The sequence below is a fragment of the Mchenga conophoros genome, linkage group LG16 (assembly GCF_057382185.1).
Source record: "Mchenga conophoros isolate Kocher_MC1m ecotype Shallow Benthic linkage group LG16, M_conophoros_male_GT1.1, whole genome shotgun sequence".
NCBI lineage: Eukaryota > Metazoa > Chordata > Actinopteri > Cichliformes > Cichlidae > Mchenga > Mchenga conophoros.
In genome coordinates this window covers 32612720-32635043 of record NC_140541.1, presented here as the reverse complement: position 1 = coordinate 32635043, position 22324 = coordinate 32612720, and the positions used below count along the sequence as shown (strand labels likewise).

Sequence of the window (22324 nt, the reverse complement as noted above, 5' to 3'; positions counted from 1 at the left end):
ACTCTGTCTCCAGAGGAGAGGGTCGGTTTTTGTGAATGAAAATGCAAAGAGAATAACTGATAGGAGAAGAATAAAGGAGGCTTTGTTTTTTTTTGTTTTTTAAAATTACATGAGCTGTTTGTGATACTGACCCTGGCGCTGCCTCGGCTTCCCACTGACATCCGCTCATCGTCGTCTGAGAGCTGCGTGAGAGGGCGAGAGAGTGAAATGGATGGTTAGGGTTCGGAGAATGCAATGGCTTACATCTGCAAACACTCCAAACATGAGATTCTGACAGGAGGCCTCGAGCTGCAAACACACATGGTTCCAAGTCAGCTTTCGGTGTGACCCTAAAGACAGAAACAAACCTCATCTAAACTTCACCACTGCTTCCTTCAGCGCTCTACTCAGATGAATAAAAACAGAGAGCTGCCTAAAGTATGAGCCTGATTCAAGTGTCATGAAAACATGCTGCTGGATCGACCAACACAAAGCCGCATATAACTTCTAATTTAGTTAGTCTGTGCTGTGTTCGTCCGGCACTGACATTTTCATGGTAAAAGACAACAGATTACGGAGTTAAAGCATGAAGAGGTGGAAACAGAGAGAGAGGACTACAAACCATGTGAATCCGTGAAGGACGTGAGTACCTCTCACTGTCTTCCTGAATAAGGGAGGGGAGGGGTGATGATGGAGGAGAGAAGGGATGGAGGGGGTAGAAAGGTAGGAGAGAGATGTCAAACATCAACAGGACAGACGACCAAAGAGGAAAGTGTCATTTGAGCGTTTAAATGTGTTTTGAAGAGTCCAGGACAGATAAACATTTAAACACCACAAAGAGATCAAAGTCATTTATTGTGTTGCTTTACATTGTTATGTTTTATTTTATTTTTTTATCACACTAAATTTTTTATCTGTGAAAAGTGCTATATAAATACATTTTGCGTACTTGCTGAAGAACTGATAGTTAATTTAAAGCAAAGGGAATCTGTCATGCAATTTGTATTTGCCAGGTGATAAATTAGATTTAACTGCACTGCTGTTTTCACCTTTTAACTGCGTTAAGATGTGGATTAGAACATATCTATTAGTCCATTGCTGATTATTTGAGCAGATTTCTTTATGTTTTTATTGGCTCAATTTGGAGTCTACAAAGAAAAAATGTGCATTGGAATGGTCAGCTTAAGTGGTTCTTCCTCAGGGCTGAACAGCACCACAAAATAGTGCCTCCCTTTTGTTTTTTCTCTGGAATTTAGACATTATGCCAAATAAATAAAAAAGTAATTTAAAAAAAACCTCTTTATTCTAGTAAACAAATCACAATATTTGGGTTCAGATGTGATTAAACACTATCCAAACTCCATCATCTTTATTACCCGAATCTATTGGTACAATGCAAACGATGCATATTTTATACCAAGACAACAGCCATGTTTACATGGACACAAGTAACCAGTTAAAAAACCTGACTGGAATAGAAATGCTTCACCTAAACACACCAACTGGAAGATTTTGACCCAATCACACACCTTCGTAGCTTAACCTACCTAGATACAGGTAGGTTACACCAATCCTTAATCAGAGAGGTGTGCATGTAAACACTTTTTCCAGTCAGGAATGTTCTCGATAAGTCGACTAGTCCAGTAATTGTTGCTAATTGCTAATTGTTTACATTTCTACAGCCATTTGCTACTATATAGAGCTGCAGCCTCGACATAGTTGTAGAAAAATGTAAGTCTGTTAATATAGGACCTGATCTTTGTGTTAATATTATTATTATTCTTTTCAATCACAATGTTTTCTTTAGTAGTTTTTTCAAACATTAATTTGTCATATTTTAGTAATATATGAACAACTTTTTAGTAAAACATTTTGACATCATATTTAATATCATAAAATATTTATTTTAAGTGGGTTTTTTTTTTTTTTTAACTTCTTCATTGTGTGGAGCATAACATGCAATGTTCATAATGCACATAATGCAAGGTGCCACCCGATTAAGCAGAGTTTAAAGTAAGATTCAGTATTGAACAGATTAATTAACAGTTTCAATGGCCGTTGTTTAGACAGTTTTTGACATTGACCATTAAACAATCCTCAAATTTAATTTGATATCTCGAGTCTTTTAGTTTTAGACTAATTTCTTTTTCTTGTTTAGTCGACTAAGAAATTCTTTGCCAGAAACTCCCCTACTTCCGATGTTCAAAGTGAAATTATCCTTACTGCGCATGTCTGTTACCATTTAGTGAACATAATGTAGGTGCATTCAAAAAGTGACAAATGTGAGAGAAGGGAGAAACTGAAACCCATACGATGCAGCAAGGTGACGATAAAAAAGGAGACATCCAGAGAGCGGTGTTTGTTTACAGCAATCACAACTACTATTTCTACTATTCCCAGAAAGTTGGACAATTCCAAAATGATTTATTCTGTTTAAATGCTTGACACATGATGCAAACGCACATTAGGATCAGATCAGCTCAGTTAGGGTCAATGTAAACAGTGAAGCTCTAATTTGACACATGTAAACATGGCCACTGACACAGTGACACAACCTGGGTAAAAGGAAGCTCACAGAGGCTCATCCATGCACACTTTAAATCCACAGCTGTCAAACAGTAATCCAGCTGACACTCATGCAATTTTCGCCACATGCCAACACTGTTCAAACTGAAACATTATGATACTGCTGGCAATAAACCGTTGCATAAATTCTCATCACAACCTAAAATTACACATCACAATTAGTCAACAGTTACTCCTACACACAGAGTGTGATTGCTGTGCCAAACCCTTTAAATAATCTGCACAGTCATACTGAGTAAGTGAATTCAACGCAGTAAATCCCATGCAGTCTCGCATCAGCGGGGCAGATGGTCATGCTGATTCAAAGCCAGATGGTCACCCTGCTTTTTTAATAAGTGGATTATCATTAATGTTCAAGCTTTGATTCCTTATAATCTTTTTTTTTTTTTTTAAAGGCTCAACAGGAATGACTGAGAATTCAAACACAGACTGGGCACATGGAAAAGTCAAAATACATGCAGATCTGTTAGTGTTGTTATCACAGCACAGTAACTCTACCATCCATTGTTCAATATCTCCCCATTTGTTGTCCACGCGGTCATCTAATTTGGTGTTCAAGCCATAGTATTTCTAGGGAGAGGCAAGAAACGAGGGCAAGATAAAACAGGTAAGTTGTTCCATCTTTTTCTAGGGTGCGATCTGAAGCACACATCGAGGATGATCAAATTAAATCCAAAAATGTGCGAAGTAGAAATGAGGAAGAGTAAACCTACCTTCTGCACCTGAAAGATCTAAGCAGCAACACCGAACAGCGACAGAGGAGAAAGAGCGAAAAAAACAAACAGGAAAGATTTAATTAAATCAACATAAAAAAGATAAGTGATGGAAAAAAACTGAAACACTGGAAAGCGAAAAGCAAAACAGCATGCAGGAAAAAGAGCACGAGGCTCAGGTATGTGAAGAACCCCGCTGCACAGCAGGAACTGACCCAAGAACACAAGTTCACCCGAGATTTAACTACCTGTGAGACGCACTTTCACAGCATTTTCCCATGCTCCTGTAACGTTGGTATCAGTGACGGAAAGCTGTGCCAGTGCCACAATGTCACTTTCACATAGTCTGTGTAACCACGACTACATAGCAGAGAAAACCACGTGACCTCGAGAGATCCTGGTACAGAGGGCTTCCAGAACCACAACCACAAGGTGGTTCTCCAAATAAAAAAAACAAACAAAAAAAAAACCCCATAAAAAATAAGCTCCTGGGTAACTCTACAAAACATCTCAAGCTGTCCTGTTAGGTTAAGTAGATTTGACACCTAGGACAATAAACGTTATGCTTGTGTAGACATAATGCATATGCAGTAAAATTAAAGATGCAGCCCTGAGCTGCATCTTGACTCATCTCAGAATAAAGAGAAGAAACAAAAGGGAAACAGTGAACCAGGTGAAAGGTCACCATTTCAGTTACACTCTGCTTGTTTAATATGCACAGATAAAACAAGGAATATGTGTGTTTTATGTTGTCACCAAAATGCTGCAGCTGAAGCTCACTGCTTTTCCAAGCTACTTGATGTTTTTCCCCTCAGGAAGCTGAAGGTTGCCTTAGATGATGATGAAGATGATGCTTGTCTATTGAAAAAAAGTCTGCTGATGTAAAAAAACAAACAAAACAAAAACAAAACAATCCCCCTGAAATTACCTTCCAGATTTTAAAAGATATTTGGTTGTTAATTCTTTCTTAGTGCAAAATTGTTTGTTTGCACATTTGCTTGGACATCATCAGCAGAGCTCTTGAGACCACACAGTACAGTGTGGAGACCCAGTCATTGTAATTTTGGGTGACGAAAAATGAAAATATATCAGCAGCTTGTACAAAATGTCCAAAAACAAACAAACAAACAAACAAACAAACAAACAAACAAAAACCCCTAAAACCCTCTGGGGTCCAGGAACCTGTGCTCCTAACCCTTTGCTATAAGTGTTACCTTTTTTATTATTGTTATTATTTTATCAAAAGCAGATTAAAGAGATCAAATCAAACCAGCCAGGCTGAGACCCTCTTAGTGTTTCCTGTGGTCGATGTGCTGCGTCACTTGGGGGTGTTGCCATCTGAAATTTGGAATGTTTGAGGAAATTACGGAAAATTAAGGTTGTTTGACTATTCCGATAAATACAATTAACCTTGGCTTTATTTATTTTGGTAGTGGTTGTTATTCGAGATGTTCTGTGCTGGCAAACTTTTAAAGTAAAATAAAGATCTCTGCAGCCTCCAATTTCCTTCATTCTTTGAGTGTTTTGCTGATGTTAACGTGACGGGACAAAACGGAAAGACTGCAATCAGATTTCCTAAAATCTCCCACATACGTTCCTTCACCAGTGAGACCAACACATTGCCTGTTAAATTTAAAACAACCCTACACACTGCCTTTTTGAGTTTGTTTCAAAAACTCTGCTGACAGCAGGACACACTAAAAACACACCCCACCCTCAATGACGTACTTTCTACCCCAGTGCTTTAATCCAGATTTACTACCACTGTCTCCCTTGTATACTTGCCCAATAAATGGATTGGCCACTTTTGCAGTTCTGGTCATCACAAAGTGATTTGCAGATGACCGCTCTGCCCGCTGCATCGCTGTAGTAGCAGCAGCACTTTTAGGTGATCAATGGAGAACGGCCTCTTGCCCTCACCTAATCTATAATTAACCTGAAATGGAAAGCCACGTCCCCACAACGATAACCTCACAGATATGCTGTCGACTCAGGAAAGTCATACTAAACTTCAAGAAGGTGAAAGTGAGTTATAAAGGTCAGATTTATTTATAAATATTGCTATAATTCATATCGTTGCAGAGTCACAGCTCTAATGTTCTGCACACATCTTCCAGAAACTTCCTCTGTTAGAACCTCAGATGCTTCTGACCTTGTGAACTTTGATCTTGCTTCAAGATCAAAGCAATCACAATACTACAATCTAGTTAAAGAGAATTTGATTTTGAGTTGAACTCCAAAGAGCGTAATATTGCACAAAAATGACCAGTGTCCAGTCTAATCAGATTAGGAAGTGACTGGAGGGATCTCGTTTGCTTACTTATCTCTTATTACGTGTCTGGACAGCCTATTAGCAAGAGAGCCAGGCACCGTCATAATCCCATTCATCAACCGAGTTACACAATCAGCCTACATGCCAGCACCGGTCCCCTTTGACTCACCGAGCGCACCTTCTTAATTGGAGGGGTTTTTGGGCGCCTGGTGAGGGCAGCCCTCAGCCCCCCTCTGGTAAGCCGCCGCCCGGCCGTCCTGCTGCCCTCAGGAAACCAGGAAAGGTCGCATCCCTCAGCGGTCAACAGGTAACACCATGACCAGTCATGAAGGCAGGCTGATGGTATGACAGAACGCTGAGATTTGAGCTCAGAGCACTCGGAGCAACCAAGGTTTGAATTTCCCCTCGCGTTTAATGCTGCAAAGCTTCTGCTAATAATCCACTCCTAATTTCTGTCTTCAGCGTATGAGGAAACATCCATAAATCCAGAAGGTGGCCGAGAGCACAGCAACCCATCGCTGGCGTCCACGATACGGCAACAACAACAATAACAACAACGACTGCTCCACTGCAGGCTGGACCACAGAGCACAACCTGCTAAGCTACTTTAGAACTCGGCTAAAAGGTTTAAAGGACACACAAACACACACACTCAGCTTGCCAGTGACCACTAATCTGGCATATGTGACCGATGTGTGTGTGTGTGTGTGTGTGTGTGTGCGTACATGCAGAAGATTATTGTTCAGGCTTGACACCTGTGTTTTGATTGGTGAAATAACAATAAATTAATATTATAATTACTAATAATCTTAAAAATATCTTTTATAAATAGGCATTCCATATTGACGAGCCATAAAAGGTTCAGCTTGATGTAAAATACTAATTTCTGTGAATAACATACATCGGACTGTCTCAGTATAATGCAGTGACCTGGTATTAATATGGATGCTGTCCCACCTAACCATTACTGAGGCCACCAGTCTGTGCCATTGAGTGTCTCCTACAGTGTAATAACACCCTCAGCCACACTGAAAACACAGCCCAGGAATGGTTCCGTGACCAAAAAGCCCACGGTGCTGATCGGTATCCAAGTGTCTGTGACATGGATGAAACTGAAGGATCTGCTGCTAACATTGTGGTTATGAGGTTCTGTGTTTATACCCTGAGGGGTCAAAGGTGTTTGGGTTGCACAAGGGGGGGCTTCACAGTAACCCAGGCCATAAGGCATGTATGGGTGCCTGCGCAACCAGTGAGCTAAACTGGCACTCATTTTGCTCTGTGTCTGTTTGCCTAAAAGGTTTATGGAATTTTTCTTTTAATGTGGTGGTTGCTGAAGCTGCGAAAGCACATGCATGTTGTCTACTAAAATCACAGTGAACTCTGGTCACACAAAGTTTAATGTTGACAGTCACTTGAAATTATGAAGGCACTTATTGTTTCGGAGCAAACACAGCACTCAGTGACTGCAGGAGTTGATGGCAGCAGCCTCCATCTGCAGTACGATGCACCCACAAAAACTGCTCGAGGGATGTAGCAAAGTAGCTAAGAAGCTTTCAACCTCCCCACATCTCAATCTGATGCAGCATCTGTGGCTCCAGCCTGAAACCCACAGAATCCAAAGGGGTGTCTGCTAACGTCACAGTGCGAGAAAGCCAGAACACCCCCAGAGATTCCATGTCCGTGTGCGCAAGCAGCACAGGAAATAAAGTTTATCGACTGAATTTCCAGAAATATGCTTCAACAGTACAGAAACTGTGACTGACGTCTGCCACAGCAGACAATTATTTCACTGTCATTTATTCTTCTGCTTTTTTAAAACAAACAAATAAAAAAATCCCTTCACACAGAAACTGAGCAACTTTTGAGTTGAGTTTCCACAGGTGCTAGGCAGTCTGTAGTCTGTTTATGTGTTCAGGATTACTACTGACTAATAATAGTGAGCTCGGAAAAGCGAGACTCCCCGTGGTTCAGATCAGAGGTGCTCAACCAAAGAAAGAAAAACTCATGTAACAGCACTGAGCTCACATCCAAACACCTTTCAGCGCTGCACCTGATTCAACACAACTCAGAACACAGCACGGACGCCAGCACCGACACTGGAGCTGCCGAGGGTCCAGTACAGAGATTTATGGGGTTCTTTGCTCTTTTTGCGAGACATGTACAAGTTTTCCACAACACATTGGTAAAAATGGACATGTTAAATAAAAAAACAAAGATTTAATTCACTGCTTACTTCCCAGGAAGGTAGTGCATCACATTACGGGGCTACTAATATCTGGAATAAGTTATGTCAGTGTTACACTATGTACTGTATTTAGCTAACCAAAGAGACAAAGCCACAAAAATAGAAATGCAATAACAACCAACTCTGCAGGTTAGACTTTCTGACCTTTCAAAGGTGTACAGTTTATAACAGATAATGCAAATTACTGTTGTGATTGTTTTGGAAGAAGCCCTTTACATGTGACGGTTAATTAACAGGAAATGTGCTCCGTGGTGTCTGAAGAAAAAGCTCTAATTTTATGTTACTCAAAAACTTTCCATGTGTCAATATCTGTATCAGCGTGGGATGAGATTAACTTTAAAAGGTTTTGTTGAAAGAGTAATTAGTGAGAACTTTGGAGGACTTCCTCGTTTGCTATGGTTATTTAACCTCAGTATCAGCTGTTGGATATTTAGCCAACCTAGAAACCTTGTAACTAAGGAATTAGTTTGTTACGAGATGTTTGTGTATAGGTGGGGGCACTGTTTTAGTACATAAATAATAGATGTAATTTCCCTTTCCGAAAGCCTTAAAGCTGGATTCTTTAACATGTCCAGCAGGGGTTGACTCCTTAGAGCCCACCCTTATCTGGTTTCAAAAGGCCAAGATTGCTAACATGCTCAGCTAGAGGCTACAGAATGGGAGCCCAAAGATTAATGAGTGACTTCCTGCTTGTTACGTCCATCTTAATTATATGGTTCTATGGTTCGAATCAACTCATAAATTCAGTGTGTTGAACAACATCATCTATAGATGTTGGAGGTTTTTTTAATGAAGGAATTTTTAAAAAGTCAATCAAAAGTCTGTGTCTAAACTACATTTTTACATCAATCCAAATCAAATCCACAGGAATGTTCTTTCTATGAACGGCAAGGATTGCTTGGATCTCGACAGCAGTGCTCCTAAGTGCTGCAGTCACAGTTCCTCTGACCTTTGACCCACAGGATCAAAGAGTCAGCTTAAGAGCAGAAAGCAGAGCTGACCAGAAATGCTTTCGGTCCAAACAAAACCAAGTGTCTAGTAACAACAAGTCTGCTTAAATCCTTTTGTTTTTCAGAACAGTGTTAGCCATTTGGCAGACAGCAGAAATACTTGTTTAACTCCATCAGTGCTCCGCTGTTTAGATTCAGCATGAAATATTAAACTCTTACGGATGTAAAATCTTGCAAGTTTTGTATTATGCCATATCGTGTGTCACATGTCATGGGGTATTTTGACTTGTATACCTCTTTCTGTTGTCGCTCCAGCTCCTTCATGCGGATCTCTCTGGCCTCTGCCCTGGCTGCCCTCTTTGCTGCCAGCCTGGCCTCGGCCTTGGGATGGAAAGGGGGGGGGGGGGGGGGGGAATAAAAACACAGAGAGAGAAAATTAAAAAAGGAGAAGTTAGATAGCAGCAGACTTAGTCCAACTCACACACATCTATACATCTATAAATTGTCAACACAAATGTGAACAGAGCTCCAGTTCCTTGACAGAGTTAGTTTGGGAACTTTGTGACACATTGTTGGGAAACAGAAATAAAAACAGTCACACAGTTGAAGATTAATATCACAGGGGGACACTACCAGCCCCTAAAAACCAGTCAATAAAGCAGTGAACAAACACAGGACATCAAGAATCATTTAAACTCTGAACAGATCTCATGGACTTTATTTAGAAGCAGACAATCTAGTGAGACTCCTAGGCCCCCGTACATTTGAAAGACTTGCCTCTGCTCCACTCAGCACTCAGGCGAGAGCAGGGTCTTTCCCTTAAAAGGATCTCTCTCTCAGAGTGTGTGCTGCAAGTGTGTGTGTGTTACAGTGTGTAAGCATTTCCTTCCTCTAACTTGTGGTAGACACTACACGGCTGCAGCCTCTAGGCGGGGTAACTGTAACAGCTCATACCGCTGCACTAATGCATTTCCCCAATGTCAGTCACCATGACTGAGTAACAGGAAAACACTAAATACAGAGTTGGTTTCAGAAGAAAGCACGATCACACACATGCACGCTATCAACAAAGTTCAGCTCAGGACTCACATACACGTGTCTGCATTCATTAAAAGCTTCACCAGGGGATACAAACAAGCTTGGCCAAATCTGTGTTGTCATCAACAACACTGACGTTCTGCACCGCAGATAACAGAAGCACATTTATCTCAGTCTTAAAATGGGAGCAAACTGTCAAGCTAGATTCCTGTGCTACCGTTAGCAAACTTCAGCCTCTGTATGAGATGAAATGAGGATCTTATCAAAGGCACAGATCATTGTTTTGGCCCCCAGCATCCTTTACATGTTGTTCTCCAGATGCTTCCATCAGGGCAAAGGTTTGAGCTCCCTGAAGGCACCAATAATAGACACAGAGTAATTTCTTCCATATGCTGCTTCTTTAAACCAATCGTGGCCCTTTCCCTCTGACAGCAGGAGCTTGTACTGTATTTCTGTAATCTGTTGGACTAGAGTATATAAAGCAAACGGCCCCTCAGGGATATTAAAGCTTTACGCAACATCTCTGCAGGTCTCTACTCATGTTCACGCTCAAACTGCATCACTTAGTCCATTGTTTTCACTTTTTAGTTTTAACAATTTCCTCTCCTTTGCACAAAGAAGAGAAGATGCTCTCTGAATATGTACATTAAAAGAAAGAACAGCATTTGGTCTGTATGTCAGCATGTTCGCTGCGTATCAGCAGTGCTTGCTGAGCAAACTTTATTCAGTCACTTTTATTCAGCTTGTGTTCATGCCGTCAGCAACATTTGCACGCTCGCTTTGTTACTATCCTGCTTTATTATCCAGGTTTTTATATTCCTGTATCATTCTGAAATTGTCCAGGTTAAAGTTCATGTGTCTTTGATGCCTTGCCATGACACAGAGTCTCATTTGGGAAGTGATGAGTGGGCAAAACTTCCACTTATGTCACTTGACTATTTTATGATTCAGCGTTTAATTCTGTTTGTTGCATTATTTAAACAACTTTAAAGTGCACACTTGAGGGGGAAAAGAAAAATTCAGTGTGAGTGCTTTCTGCAGGAAACCTTGTACAACATTTAGACATTTATTAATCTCAAAACTAATAAAACACTAAACTGACTGCAGCATTTGCGAGGTGTGGTGATGTGGTGAAGCTCACCAAAAACAGACACACAGCAGTTCCTCCCAGGCTTCCTCCACAGTAAAGCTGTAGTTATATTACAGAAACTGAAACTGGCATCTGTTTGTTATACATGCTGGGTCATGGATGCCGCTGGTTCACCAATAAGCCGTTTTTGACAGCTGTCATTATACGAGCAAACATCTGGATTTAAAGCTGACTTGATCAGCAAAGCTGCAGGTGAAAATATGAACTACAACTAACTGAAGTGCTGTGAGCATTCATGACTTACTTAAAGCCTGCTTTTTTAGCGTGTAGATCCCCGTGATGCTATGGCCGCTTGATAGAAGTTATGAGCTAGGAAGTGTACAGAATGACTCACACAGCGACCATCTGCTTGAATCTGCTCTTAAGATGTCTTGGAGGTATGGAACCGGGCAACAGAGGATTGAAATATCTGAACAGCAGGCTGGTCGCTGCCTCAGTAGAGATGCGTTTTGCCCTGCAGTGAACTGTGTCTATTTGCCGAGCACCTCCTGCACATGAATGCGAGCCATGTCACCATAATGCATTCCAGGAACTTCCAACTCAAAAGAATTGTCCCGAGTAGGTCTTGCCAAATAACTAAACATTGTTAAATAATGATAAAAAAGCCCAAAACAAAACGCCTTAATTATAAAGAATTTTTTGAAAGGCTCCTAAAAATGATGATGCAGGAGTCTATATTGACTCTGTGCTGCACTCACTGCCTGCATAAGTGCCATTTCCTCCAAGTCAATGCTCACTGTCCTTGGGACTCTTTGCATTTCTACCAAAAGCTTTAAGACACAAATCCATCTACACTATGTATGCACACATAAACTCCCTCTTAGACATTTTCTCTTCCATGAAATTAGAGGTGGCAGAAGAGTAACATGGCATTAGTCTGTTTGACCTCGAGCAGCATAAATACAGCACTTAAAAACTTCCATTAGCATTGGTACACAGTTGCTCCATCAAACAGCAGGCTCTGGGGTGAAGTGCTTTTTATCCACTCTGTCAGTGAGGTTGTTCAATAGTTCAACCACCAACTTAATTCAGATCAAAGACAAGAGCAAAACAGACCTGCAACAGGCAGATTAGGGAGCATGAATCGCTGGAAATATTTTTATGGGTGGGCACATAGTGCTGTACACAATGCAACACAATTCAGTTCAATAAGTGTCAGAAAAATGTGAACAATTGCATACTGCATTAGACTTTCCCGTCAAGTCACAAAGGTTGCCTTGCAGTCAGCATCTATTGTGTAGACCAATTTGTTTTACTGGTGCCTTTAATTACAGGCCAGCTGGGAAAACTACATATAACAGGTCACATGTTTGTTTGCTGTATCACACTCATATTTGCACTGGCTAAATATTAAAAGATGGTGTGATGAAGGGATGAAATCAGTATCGGCACTGGTTGAAGTGTCTCTTTCATTTAATTTCAGTCTGCAAATTTCGTTTTTCTGACTCTACTCAAGTAGTTTTGCATGATTCACAGTTCTATTTGAAATGAGTCATTTTAGCTCCTCCCTCACGTTAAATACATTTTCTTCTGATTGGTTACATATCTTAAAATGTTGCACAGCAGGTGGGTGGGGCTTCTGTGCTCACAGTCAGACCTTTGTGCTCATATTTAGGGGTATCCCCTCCATGACATCATACAGAGACAAGAGAAGGAAAAATTGTTTAAAACTGAGTCTGAGGGCTAAGCTTTAGGCTCATGGTCATTACTGGCATTCATCTTCATTACTGGAAACTCTGGTCATGCTTAATATGAACATCCACTATCCACTTTCATTCAATTCCAACTTGTAGTCTATTTCTTTGATTAATTTATATTAAAGGTTATCAATCCTATGTCTAAAACGGTTTATACTCCCGGGATTTGTGATATGTTTTAGGACAAATGAGTGTATTATGCTTGAGGTGTTCGCCTAGCTTGGGAAGCTCGGGAATTATTAATTTCATATGGAAAAACAAAAAATTCACTCATTTCAGGATGAGGTAAGAGACCTTCTTTCATCTTCTTGTTCAGTTTTAAAACTTTGAAAGTCAAATTTCAGACACAAACTGCTTAAAGGAACCCGCCTTTCAAACACCCGCCCTTCAAAAACCTTCACAACACTAAGAGGTGTGAATTATTTCATCATGACCACATTACTGCCTTCCTTTTACTGTATGGCCATAGAGTGCAGTACTTAAGCACACAACAGCTTAACTCAAGACACACAAAAAAAGCAAAAGCTGAAGTTAAAATAAACAGTTAAACGGGGTACCAGCTTTCAGTTAAAGTAATCCAACATGATGCGAGCAGCTGTAACAGACTGGGTCATCTTTCCATGCAAGTGTATGCTGCATCAGCCTCCAGTCAAAAAGATGCACATAACTAGGCCAAAAGACACACTCATACCTCCTTTCTCTTTCCTCCTCTTAGGCTATTTATACCGACCTACATGGACTCTGGTTCTATCAAACTGTTCTAATTCAGCATGATGTCAATGGGCTGTCTGCCCTCCTGAGAGACAGTGAGCTAGTTCAGTGCAAAACTGGGATGCTCTATAGTGATTTGGAGATGCGACAGAAGAAAAAAATACACAAGTTTAAGTGGGAATACTTCACAGTGGAAAAATCATAAATTACTATTTTGGTCAATTATGGCAATCTCAGACATTTAATGTAGCTATTCATCACCTTAACAAGCATTATGGATTTAACTTTGTTTTGTTTGTTTTGTTATAAACCCTCAAACTTTAAATACATTTCAAATGGAAAATAAATAGAATAATTTGGGTTGAAAAAGAGATGACAGTTCACACACAGTATTTTCATCATCTTTCCTTAATTGATGAGCGCAATTTATTGTGTAAGACCAAATGAGAGATTTGGAGAGAAAATTAATGCAAAATAATAATAATTTTATTCCCATAATCATAGTTTCACAATCATTAGAAGCCACAATCGTAGCTGCAAAAACCCCCAAACCAAAACAATGATTCACCCCCTAGTTTAATGAAGGTTCATTAAGACATACTGCGTAAAGGAAGATTATATAGCCTCCTTCTAGCTCTAAGTTGCAGAGTTTGTTTTTTTTATTCCATTTTAATCATAATAATATGTTACTTAAGTACCTAGAGAGGTCAAATTTATAGTTCTGGCTTCTGTCAACTTGATCCCTTGAGTCTCCTGACAGCCTCTCGGGGCACCAAGTCCTCAAGAGCCGAATGCCAACCTAGTCTGATTGTCTCCAGCAAGCTGGATTCCCACGCCCTGCATGCCCGTCTTCAGCAGCCAAAGTTGGGTGGTTATTCTAATGACCACGAGTGCTGACAGGCTCCACAAAGAGAGCACAGAAATAACTCTGATTTCTGTTTGACTGTGTTTAAAATGAGAAGGGATCATTAGGTGGATTCACACACAGTTCGCTCATTGTACGGTGAGGGTGATGACTAAGTGTACCAAAAAAAGTTTATTTCCTCTTTGCAGAACCTTATAAGCCTCAGATGTTGCCTAAAAGGGAGTGGCTGGAAGAAAGTTCAGCTTACTATGAAGCCATAGACATGAGTCAACTCAACGGACGTCACAAATGGACAAATCGAGCCGTTGTTTCCAAACCTGATGAGCTCAGCAGACGATTCCACATGTGCTCACAGAGGAAAAGTACAGACCATGAAGAACTACAGCACCAAAACAAAAAATACTTAACTTGCCATCAAGTTTTAATTCTTTCTAATGGTCAGAAAGGGATGACTGCTATTAAAACTCCTTATAGAAGTCTGTGGGAAAATGGGCCTATAGCATCAGTAAACAACGTCTTGATCTTGATGATTCTGCTTATATATTGTATTATGTTCTCTATTAGGTACAGAATAGAGGTTAACAGAAGGTTTACTTTACAGTGGGCTGGCCTTATGAGAAAGAAGTAACTACCTTATAGGTGTGTAGTGACCATGTGTAGAGTTCATTGGTTTGTCACTCAGTTTCACCCCTTATTTATGATATCTGGTTTCAAAAAGCTAAGATGGCCAATCAACACGAGTCAACAAACCAATGGGACATTGCTATTTTTAAATATACATCCAATGACAGAAAAAGATGAATGTAGAGCTTTAAGCAAAAATTCCTTCACATGACCCGTAGACAGCGACTGATTTAAGAAACAACAACAAAAACAAATCAGACTGCAGAAAATGTCTATGTTGTTCATTAATGTTGGTACTTAAATAACATTAAATAACATTTATTATTTAATGCAACTCAATTATAGTTTTGTGAATTTGGTCCCATTTACTGTAAAAAATACAACAACAAAAAATCGTGTACTCTTTCAGGTAGGCCTAACCTGTAATTGACAGGTCACTACCATATGAGCCCACCGGGTTCATATTTCTAAGTCAAATCCACACACTCCCACTGGCCCCATTGGATTTAAAAAAAAACAAACCTACATGTCAAAGGCTAAAGGTTACATCCATCCTCTACATACAGTCTGTATTCAAGACTGTGTTGAAAGCTCTTAGTTTGTCATATAATTTGCCTTTTAAGGTCATTATGAAATGACAACAGTCTGACCAATAAATGACAAACCCAAACAACTGAGGTCATAATAACTGGTTCCACTTGATTAAATTATATTATCAAACAAACCACATAAATGTAAATTTGAAAGGAAAATGCCGAGTGTCCAACCATCGCACTTCTTGATTAAAACTCACTCCACCCATACATGTTAACCCTCTCAGGCCCAAATTAAGTTTTGTGTTGCTAATGCACAACCAAGTCCTGTAATGGTACTTCTGAGTAAAAAAAACTCATAAAACATGTATGTGGGGTAATCAGGTTGTTAGGTCTTAACTGTTGCAAATCTGCAACATCTGCCTGGAGAGGGTTAATGAACTGTGGTTAAGTACAGAACATCCAGGGGAAAAAGGAAAACTCCTGCCTGCTTCTGCTCACACAGCCTTGCAACTAAACCCCAGGCTGCACCACAAACATATGGAGCAGCTGTACAGCTCTCAGCATTGCAAACAAAGTGGTCAGCCACTGGGCAAGCTACTTCAGGCCAGGAATAAAAATAAATAGTATATGCTTCAGACATGTCTAAAAATAAAACGAGGGAGGCAGCTGGGTCTGAACACCGAGGACATGAGATAAAACCGGCAGAGCTACATTTCAGCACTTTGTGCATACTTTAAATGATATACAAACACTCTGTTTGCAAACTAGTCACTGACATATTGTAAATGATGCCTGTTTAAGTTATTTTAATACGTTTCCAACTGGGTATAATCTATCTTCTTGTTTTTTTTTTTCTCTGTGGGAGTATCAGGACACTTCTTACTGCCTGACCACGGCGCTTCAGGCAGCAACAGTTTATGTTGAAACTCCCAGTGCCACTAAAGCATGATGGGAAAACAACACCTCACAGGAAGTTGCAAAATGTAGCTCTGTGAGTGAATAACAGGAGACTTGTTGCAGAGAGTAATTTCTGTGACATGTTTATTTACAAATGCTGATATACTTCTTAATTAAATCACACTTTCAAACAAAGCTGTTTACTGCTTGCCTGTGGGCAGTGAAACCAACAAACGGAGGATGATCGGGTTTGCTTAAGAGACCACAAAAACAGTTGTTGCATCAGGGAGCTCAACACCAACAGGGCACATAAAGTTTATTTTCCGATACTTGCTCCTGTTCCCTATTCATCACACTGCAAACCAGTCAAAACAAACAACCACATGTTCCTCTGTCACTCAAAGGAACATGTGGTTGATCATCTCAGTTTAGGATTCTTTTCCATTCATGTGATTTAATGAACTCAGGACAACAGAGTCACTACTGCCCATCATCAAAAGCTGTTACAAGTGATGCTTTGGACAAATTAAAAAAGACACAGTGACACAGTGTACTATAATTTAACCAAATATGGTACTGTAGAGGCGTGGTGGCTACATGCATGCAGTTATTGACAAATATGAATCTGATGTAACTGCGATGCTGAAAGGTCAGCAGGCTAAAGGGCCAAGAGAAGTGAAAAAAAATGTTACTGGTCATCAACAGATTTCAAGCACTCAGCCACAACAGTAAAACCACCCGTGTAATACTGCAATTCAGCTCTGACACCTCAGAGTACTGACATATGACCACTGGGGCTATCCTGAAGTGTTTGGTACTAGTATGTTGGAAGTGGATCCTTTGGGTCCTGTGGCAGCTAAAACATGACCTGCTGGGTTTTTCATAGATCTGTAGAAATCTGCATTGTCTTACCACACACCTCAGGCAGGCAATACCTTTACAGGAAACACAGCTTTGATCTAATGCTGAGTTTAAAGGAAGGAATAAATGTAATGAAGGAAGTGTGGTTGTTTTTCTTAAGAGGCTAAGAGTGTTTTTGTTGTGGGTATTTGTGTATCATAAAATATGAGCTGCATTTTACATGATGTTTGTTGCATGTCTGTTACCATACAGACATTTTGATCTCAAAGGGACTTCTCGGAAAAAATACAAGGTAACAAATAAAAAACAAAAAAATAATTCCAATGCAAAAGTGCCAAAAGCTGTAGTTTCTCTAATGGTCACTTGTGGTTCTGACTAGGGCTGCTCAATTAATCGAATTTTAATCACGATTACGATCTGGGCTTTCAACGATCATTAAAAATGACTGAGCCGATTATTAGCCCCTCCCTCATGCTTTACTCTCGCGCTGCTCCATGTGGCAAATCAAGCGCACTGCTCTGCATTTCGAACACGCGTCACAACAATTAAGAGGACCCGAGGGAAGCTCGGAAAGCTAAGCAGAAGTTATTTGGAGAGGAGTGGACTGCCGTTGGTTGAAAAGAGAGGTAAAAAAAAAAAAAACTTAAGTGGTGTGGAAACATTATGGCTTCGCGGAGTCAGACGTGGATCAAGTAGACACAGTGTGTAAACTTTGCTATGGTGTCGTAGCTGCACCACAGAGCAACACTGCAAAGTTCACATTTTTCATTTATTTCTTATATTGCAAACATTTGCACTGTTATCAGTATTTGCACACTATTTTATATTATTTTTTAAAGTCATTATTCAATACATTGTTATTGTTAAACCTTTAAAGCCGGTCAGAGCAGCATGCTCGTTCTGTGTAACTATTTTTAAATCCCTGTAGAACCTGAACGCTAAGCTAGCACAATCAATTTTTTTCCATATGAAACCAGAGGAGTTGTACTTACATCTTATGCCATCAGCTTGTCCTCGGTCACGGTTTCCTTCCACATATAGCTTTGCAAAAATTGCATAAAAAGAGCTTGCAGGAACAAAAACATAATATTCCAGAAACACGCTTTGCCGATCCGATCAGCTGTTCTTAACACTTCCCACATTGAAAAAGACGTCAACGTGAACTATCGCAAGTGACGTCATTTTTGCGGAAAATGTAGTTTTTTACTTGTAGGCCTTAGAACTCGAATTGCACTGCTGGAAATAGTTTATTTTGATGCACATGCACATTCTTTGCAAATTTGCATCATAGGATTGTTTTTTGTTTTTCCTGCAGTATATACAAATTGCTGTATCTCCAAAAATAAAACTATGAAGACACTCAAAATAAATTTCCTGTTGTTGTAAACTATTTTTTGCAACTTTTTTGTATTTAAAGTTTTGAGGGATAAACCTCTTCAATTTCTCCAAGTAGAAATATATGTAAAAACAAAAACGATTTTCAATTTTTTTGTAGTTTATTGCACTTTTTTGCAATTAATGTAGTTACTATGGACTTAATGCATACACATTTTTAAAATATGGGCTATAACAGTTGTATTGATGTATAGCAACTTGAAATGCTCCCACAAATGGCACTACAGCATGTAAAAAAATAATATAAGCTCTGGCGGACGAAATAAATATCGTCAAATAATCGTGATCTCAATTTCAGTGAAAATAATCGTGATTATCATTTTTGCCATAATCGAGCAGCCCTAGTTCTGACCTCTGTGAATAGTTTACTTATTTATAACAACTCCACCAGAGGTGGAAGCTGAGCAGGTTCGATATTATTAAAACTGTAAATTTGGCGACATGGATGCTTTGATTAGCAGACCAAACCTGACCAAAAATGTGGCACTCATACAGTTTATGGATACAGCTTGTTAGCCAAGCATGCTAGCATTAGCGGTTAACTTAGATCTCCAAACTCAGGTCCAAATGTGGTCTTAATACATCTGGCTCCCATAAATCCACATGGTGGTGGCAAAAACACTAAAGTTGAGGTTTAAATTTCCCTACGTCCATCTTTTATATACAATATCTGGATGGAGCCTATGTGGTTTATGCACTTCCATTCACATTACCACATCTTGATCACATGCTTGACTGGATTAGGACTCGGAAGGTTGAAAACCAGCTGAACACCTTGGGTGCTTTATCATGTTTCTCCAGCGACAGTTAGCTCGCTGATAATGGTGATGTCCGTCTGAGTCATTAGCAAATAATCAGTAACTTAATGCTGCTGCATTATGCTGGCATAGCTGTACTGAGGGTTTTGGTCACAGAGCTGCTTTTCAGGATCTTCAGGAATTTGCAGATGTATCTTGCAGCGTTTTACATTGGGCCTACTCTTTTGGTCTAAGTGCAATCCCCCATCCCCCACCCACCCAAAAATCTACCTGATCTAATAACTTGCTATATCTGCACTCAATTACCCCACCCAAACCTCTCTCCAATTCCCACCTCGCTCCCTGAACTTCGGAGGAAACTCAGCCTTGTGGAATAAACAGGAAGGAGTTTGTGATAACAATCTACATTGGGCCGTGCACATGGTGATGTCATCAAGAGGAAACTAATACACACAGGCAAGCCACTTCCTTTTATGGAGACATGAGTCAGGCAGGGCAAACTGAACTGAAGCCAGCACTTTGTATATTCACATATCAGGAACTCCATCCACGTAATTGTTTATAGAAAAAAAATGTTTGAGTACTTCATGGTATAATGGGTGTTCACTGCTGGAAACACCTTAACTGAAGGGGTTTTAAAAGTGAAAAAACCTCAAGCACCCAACTGAAATTGGGTGTTTATTCTGAACAGAGGCAGAATTACAAAACCGCACTATTTATTCAGCGTGCCTTTTGACTGGTGGCCTTCACTGTATGAATGTGTGCCCCCAGCATTAAAGATTAACTCGGCTGTTTCTGCCTGAGGGACTGTGTGGCTTTCTGGCCTGGTCCCTAGATGACTGTGTGGTGGGCTTCATCTTCTTCATCATCATCAGGGCTCAGACTAATCCACTCTAAATACTCAATTCCTTAAACTCTTCACTGAGCTTCTGAGATCCACGCAGGGCCAACCTGGCAAGTTAATCCCCAGTTTAGATTGTCTCTTTAAACTCCTGCAGACAAGAGTCTCAACATAAAGCCGGACAAGCTGCTGTGGAGTAAGTGATGCAGAATCATGGATCTGGTACTGGTAACTGAGGTTAAACATCAGAGATATTCAGGGTTTTTGGGGTTTTTTGAGATTATTGGAGCCATTCTTCATAGTTTATACCAAATCATCAACCATTATGGCACAAAAACAGTTTTTCTTGGTATGCAAAGAATGTCACCTTTCTGCTTTTATCAACATTGAACAAGTTGTGCCATATCGGTTAAAGGCCAGGCTGGCTGATATTATCACTATTCCATAACACATTCTGGCGCATACATCATCTAGCACTCCTATTAAAAAGAAAACATTTGAAAATATCTTTCATGTCAATTCCCTTTAAGTACAAACCTGACTTATGATACAAAATGCAGGACGCCCACCCCTGATTTGTTGGTCTTTAAATTTTTGGTCCATCTCTTTCCAAACAGCGCAAGTGGACTCCTGAGATTTGAGCTTAATTCACAACAGGACATCATGAACATGTTCCAAGCGAGTACGCAATCATGGTCCTTTCAGACTTGGCTGGGACGGTTTCACATGCTTGTTCTCTGAAGTGATTTACAGTAACTTTGTCAGCTTTTCACAGAGGCAGGACTGTTCTCTAATTTAACCCTGAGAGATTCTAAGATAATACAGTGATAATCAATTACGCCATCACCTGGTATTCCTGCAGTGGTTTTACATATTGTCTACTGTTTAGCCTAATACGAGGCTCGAACCGCACAATATTTTTGTCAGTTACTCAGTACAGTGTGGCTAAGAGAAAAGACTACAATCAGTTATGCTTATAATGTTTCATGAGGTATCTGATGACATCGAGAAGGAGGCTTTAGCAAGAAATTTCTAGGAAAATAATCTAAATAGACATCTAATCTAATAGTATGATACTTCAAATCACAGTACCACCTTCTGTACCAGTAACATCTTTCCACTTTTACTCTCTTTTTTCCTGCTGTACCCAGACACAGCCTCAGGAAACTTGTATACATAAGGGCATGATGCACACCTCCTTAAAGTAGTCTACTTCTATATTGGGAGGACTGCTGCTCCAGACCAGCAGCATTCCAACGCAGTCAACTTAAAGGAAACAGTGATCTAACCACAAAGCTCCCAAGTCAGTAACAACGTACTCCTGTTTCCTGTTTCCACACACACACACACACACACACACACACACACACACACACACACACACACACACACACACACACACACACACACACACACACACACACACACACACACACACACACACACACACACACACACACACACACCTTTTTTCCTTGTGTCTGTGAGAAGCAGAGAGAAACAGATCTGAAGAAGCAACATGTCAAAGCAGTTTTTGTCCTGGAAGCTTAAACAATATTAGATGTGATGTAATTAACATCATCATGTAGAACAAACTGCAGTGACATAATATCTTGGACATCCTGAGTAAGAAATAAATTTCATGGTAATAAATCCAACAGATGTTAGTTTGGTGTGGACTAAAGTGCTAAACTGACCAACACACAGAGTAATGACTGGAAAAACTACAAATCAACCAGCAACTCTGCACTAGTTTTTATAGCTGTACTTACTACAGGCGACAAGTTTTCACTTGCACTCAAAGCAATGACAATTCAGTTTGCTCCTTCAGCTTTTCTTCTACCGCCAAGCTAAAACATTTTTAGCCGCATTAATGGAAACGATCCAAGAACAGCAAGATCATTTCTGTGCTTATGGGCATGTGTGTGTTCCCTACCAACAGGGACCATTATATCCTTTATTTAGTCTCTATGAGAACAAAAATCTCCTTTTCAATTTAATTCAATTCTACCTAAATAAACACAAATCCATCTGCTGTACAAAAACAAGTCAATGTTTTAATGGGAGGGCCATCTGATTATATTGACAAAATATTCTTAAATGTATTCAGATTTTTTTTCCATCTGTTCAACACACCAATGTGATTTACTATCAGACAGTCTCCTCGCTCTTATTTTGAAATTATCAATCATTGCAAAACAGCTAT

General features: G+C 39.9%; 1 protein-coding gene across 14 annotated transcripts in view; it reads right to left on the bottom strand.

Annotated features, from left to right (window-relative positions):
- The window catches only part of LOC146557140 (uncharacterized), a 47627-nt gene that overhangs the window by 17443 nt on the left and 7860 nt on the right, over window positions 1-22324 (bottom strand). For 9 of the 14 annotated variants that reach the window (XM_085250050.1, XM_085250049.1, XM_085250056.1 and 6 more), the window contains exons 3-7: window positions 9040-9126; window positions 3279-3296; window positions 3064-3135; window positions 602-643; window positions 132-182 (exon numbers count right to left, since the gene is read on the bottom strand). In XM_085250050.1, the coding sequence (XP_085106176.1) occupies window positions 132-182; window positions 602-643; window positions 3064-3135; window positions 3279-3296; window positions 9040-9126 (270 nt within the window). Of the gene's footprint in view, window positions 1-131; window positions 183-601; window positions 644-3063; window positions 3136-3278; window positions 3297-5719; window positions 6138-9039; window positions 9127-22324 lie in introns of those variants that run through there. The other 5 variants (XM_085250055.1, XM_085250063.1, XM_085250059.1 and 2 more) reach the window with 3 other exon arrangements.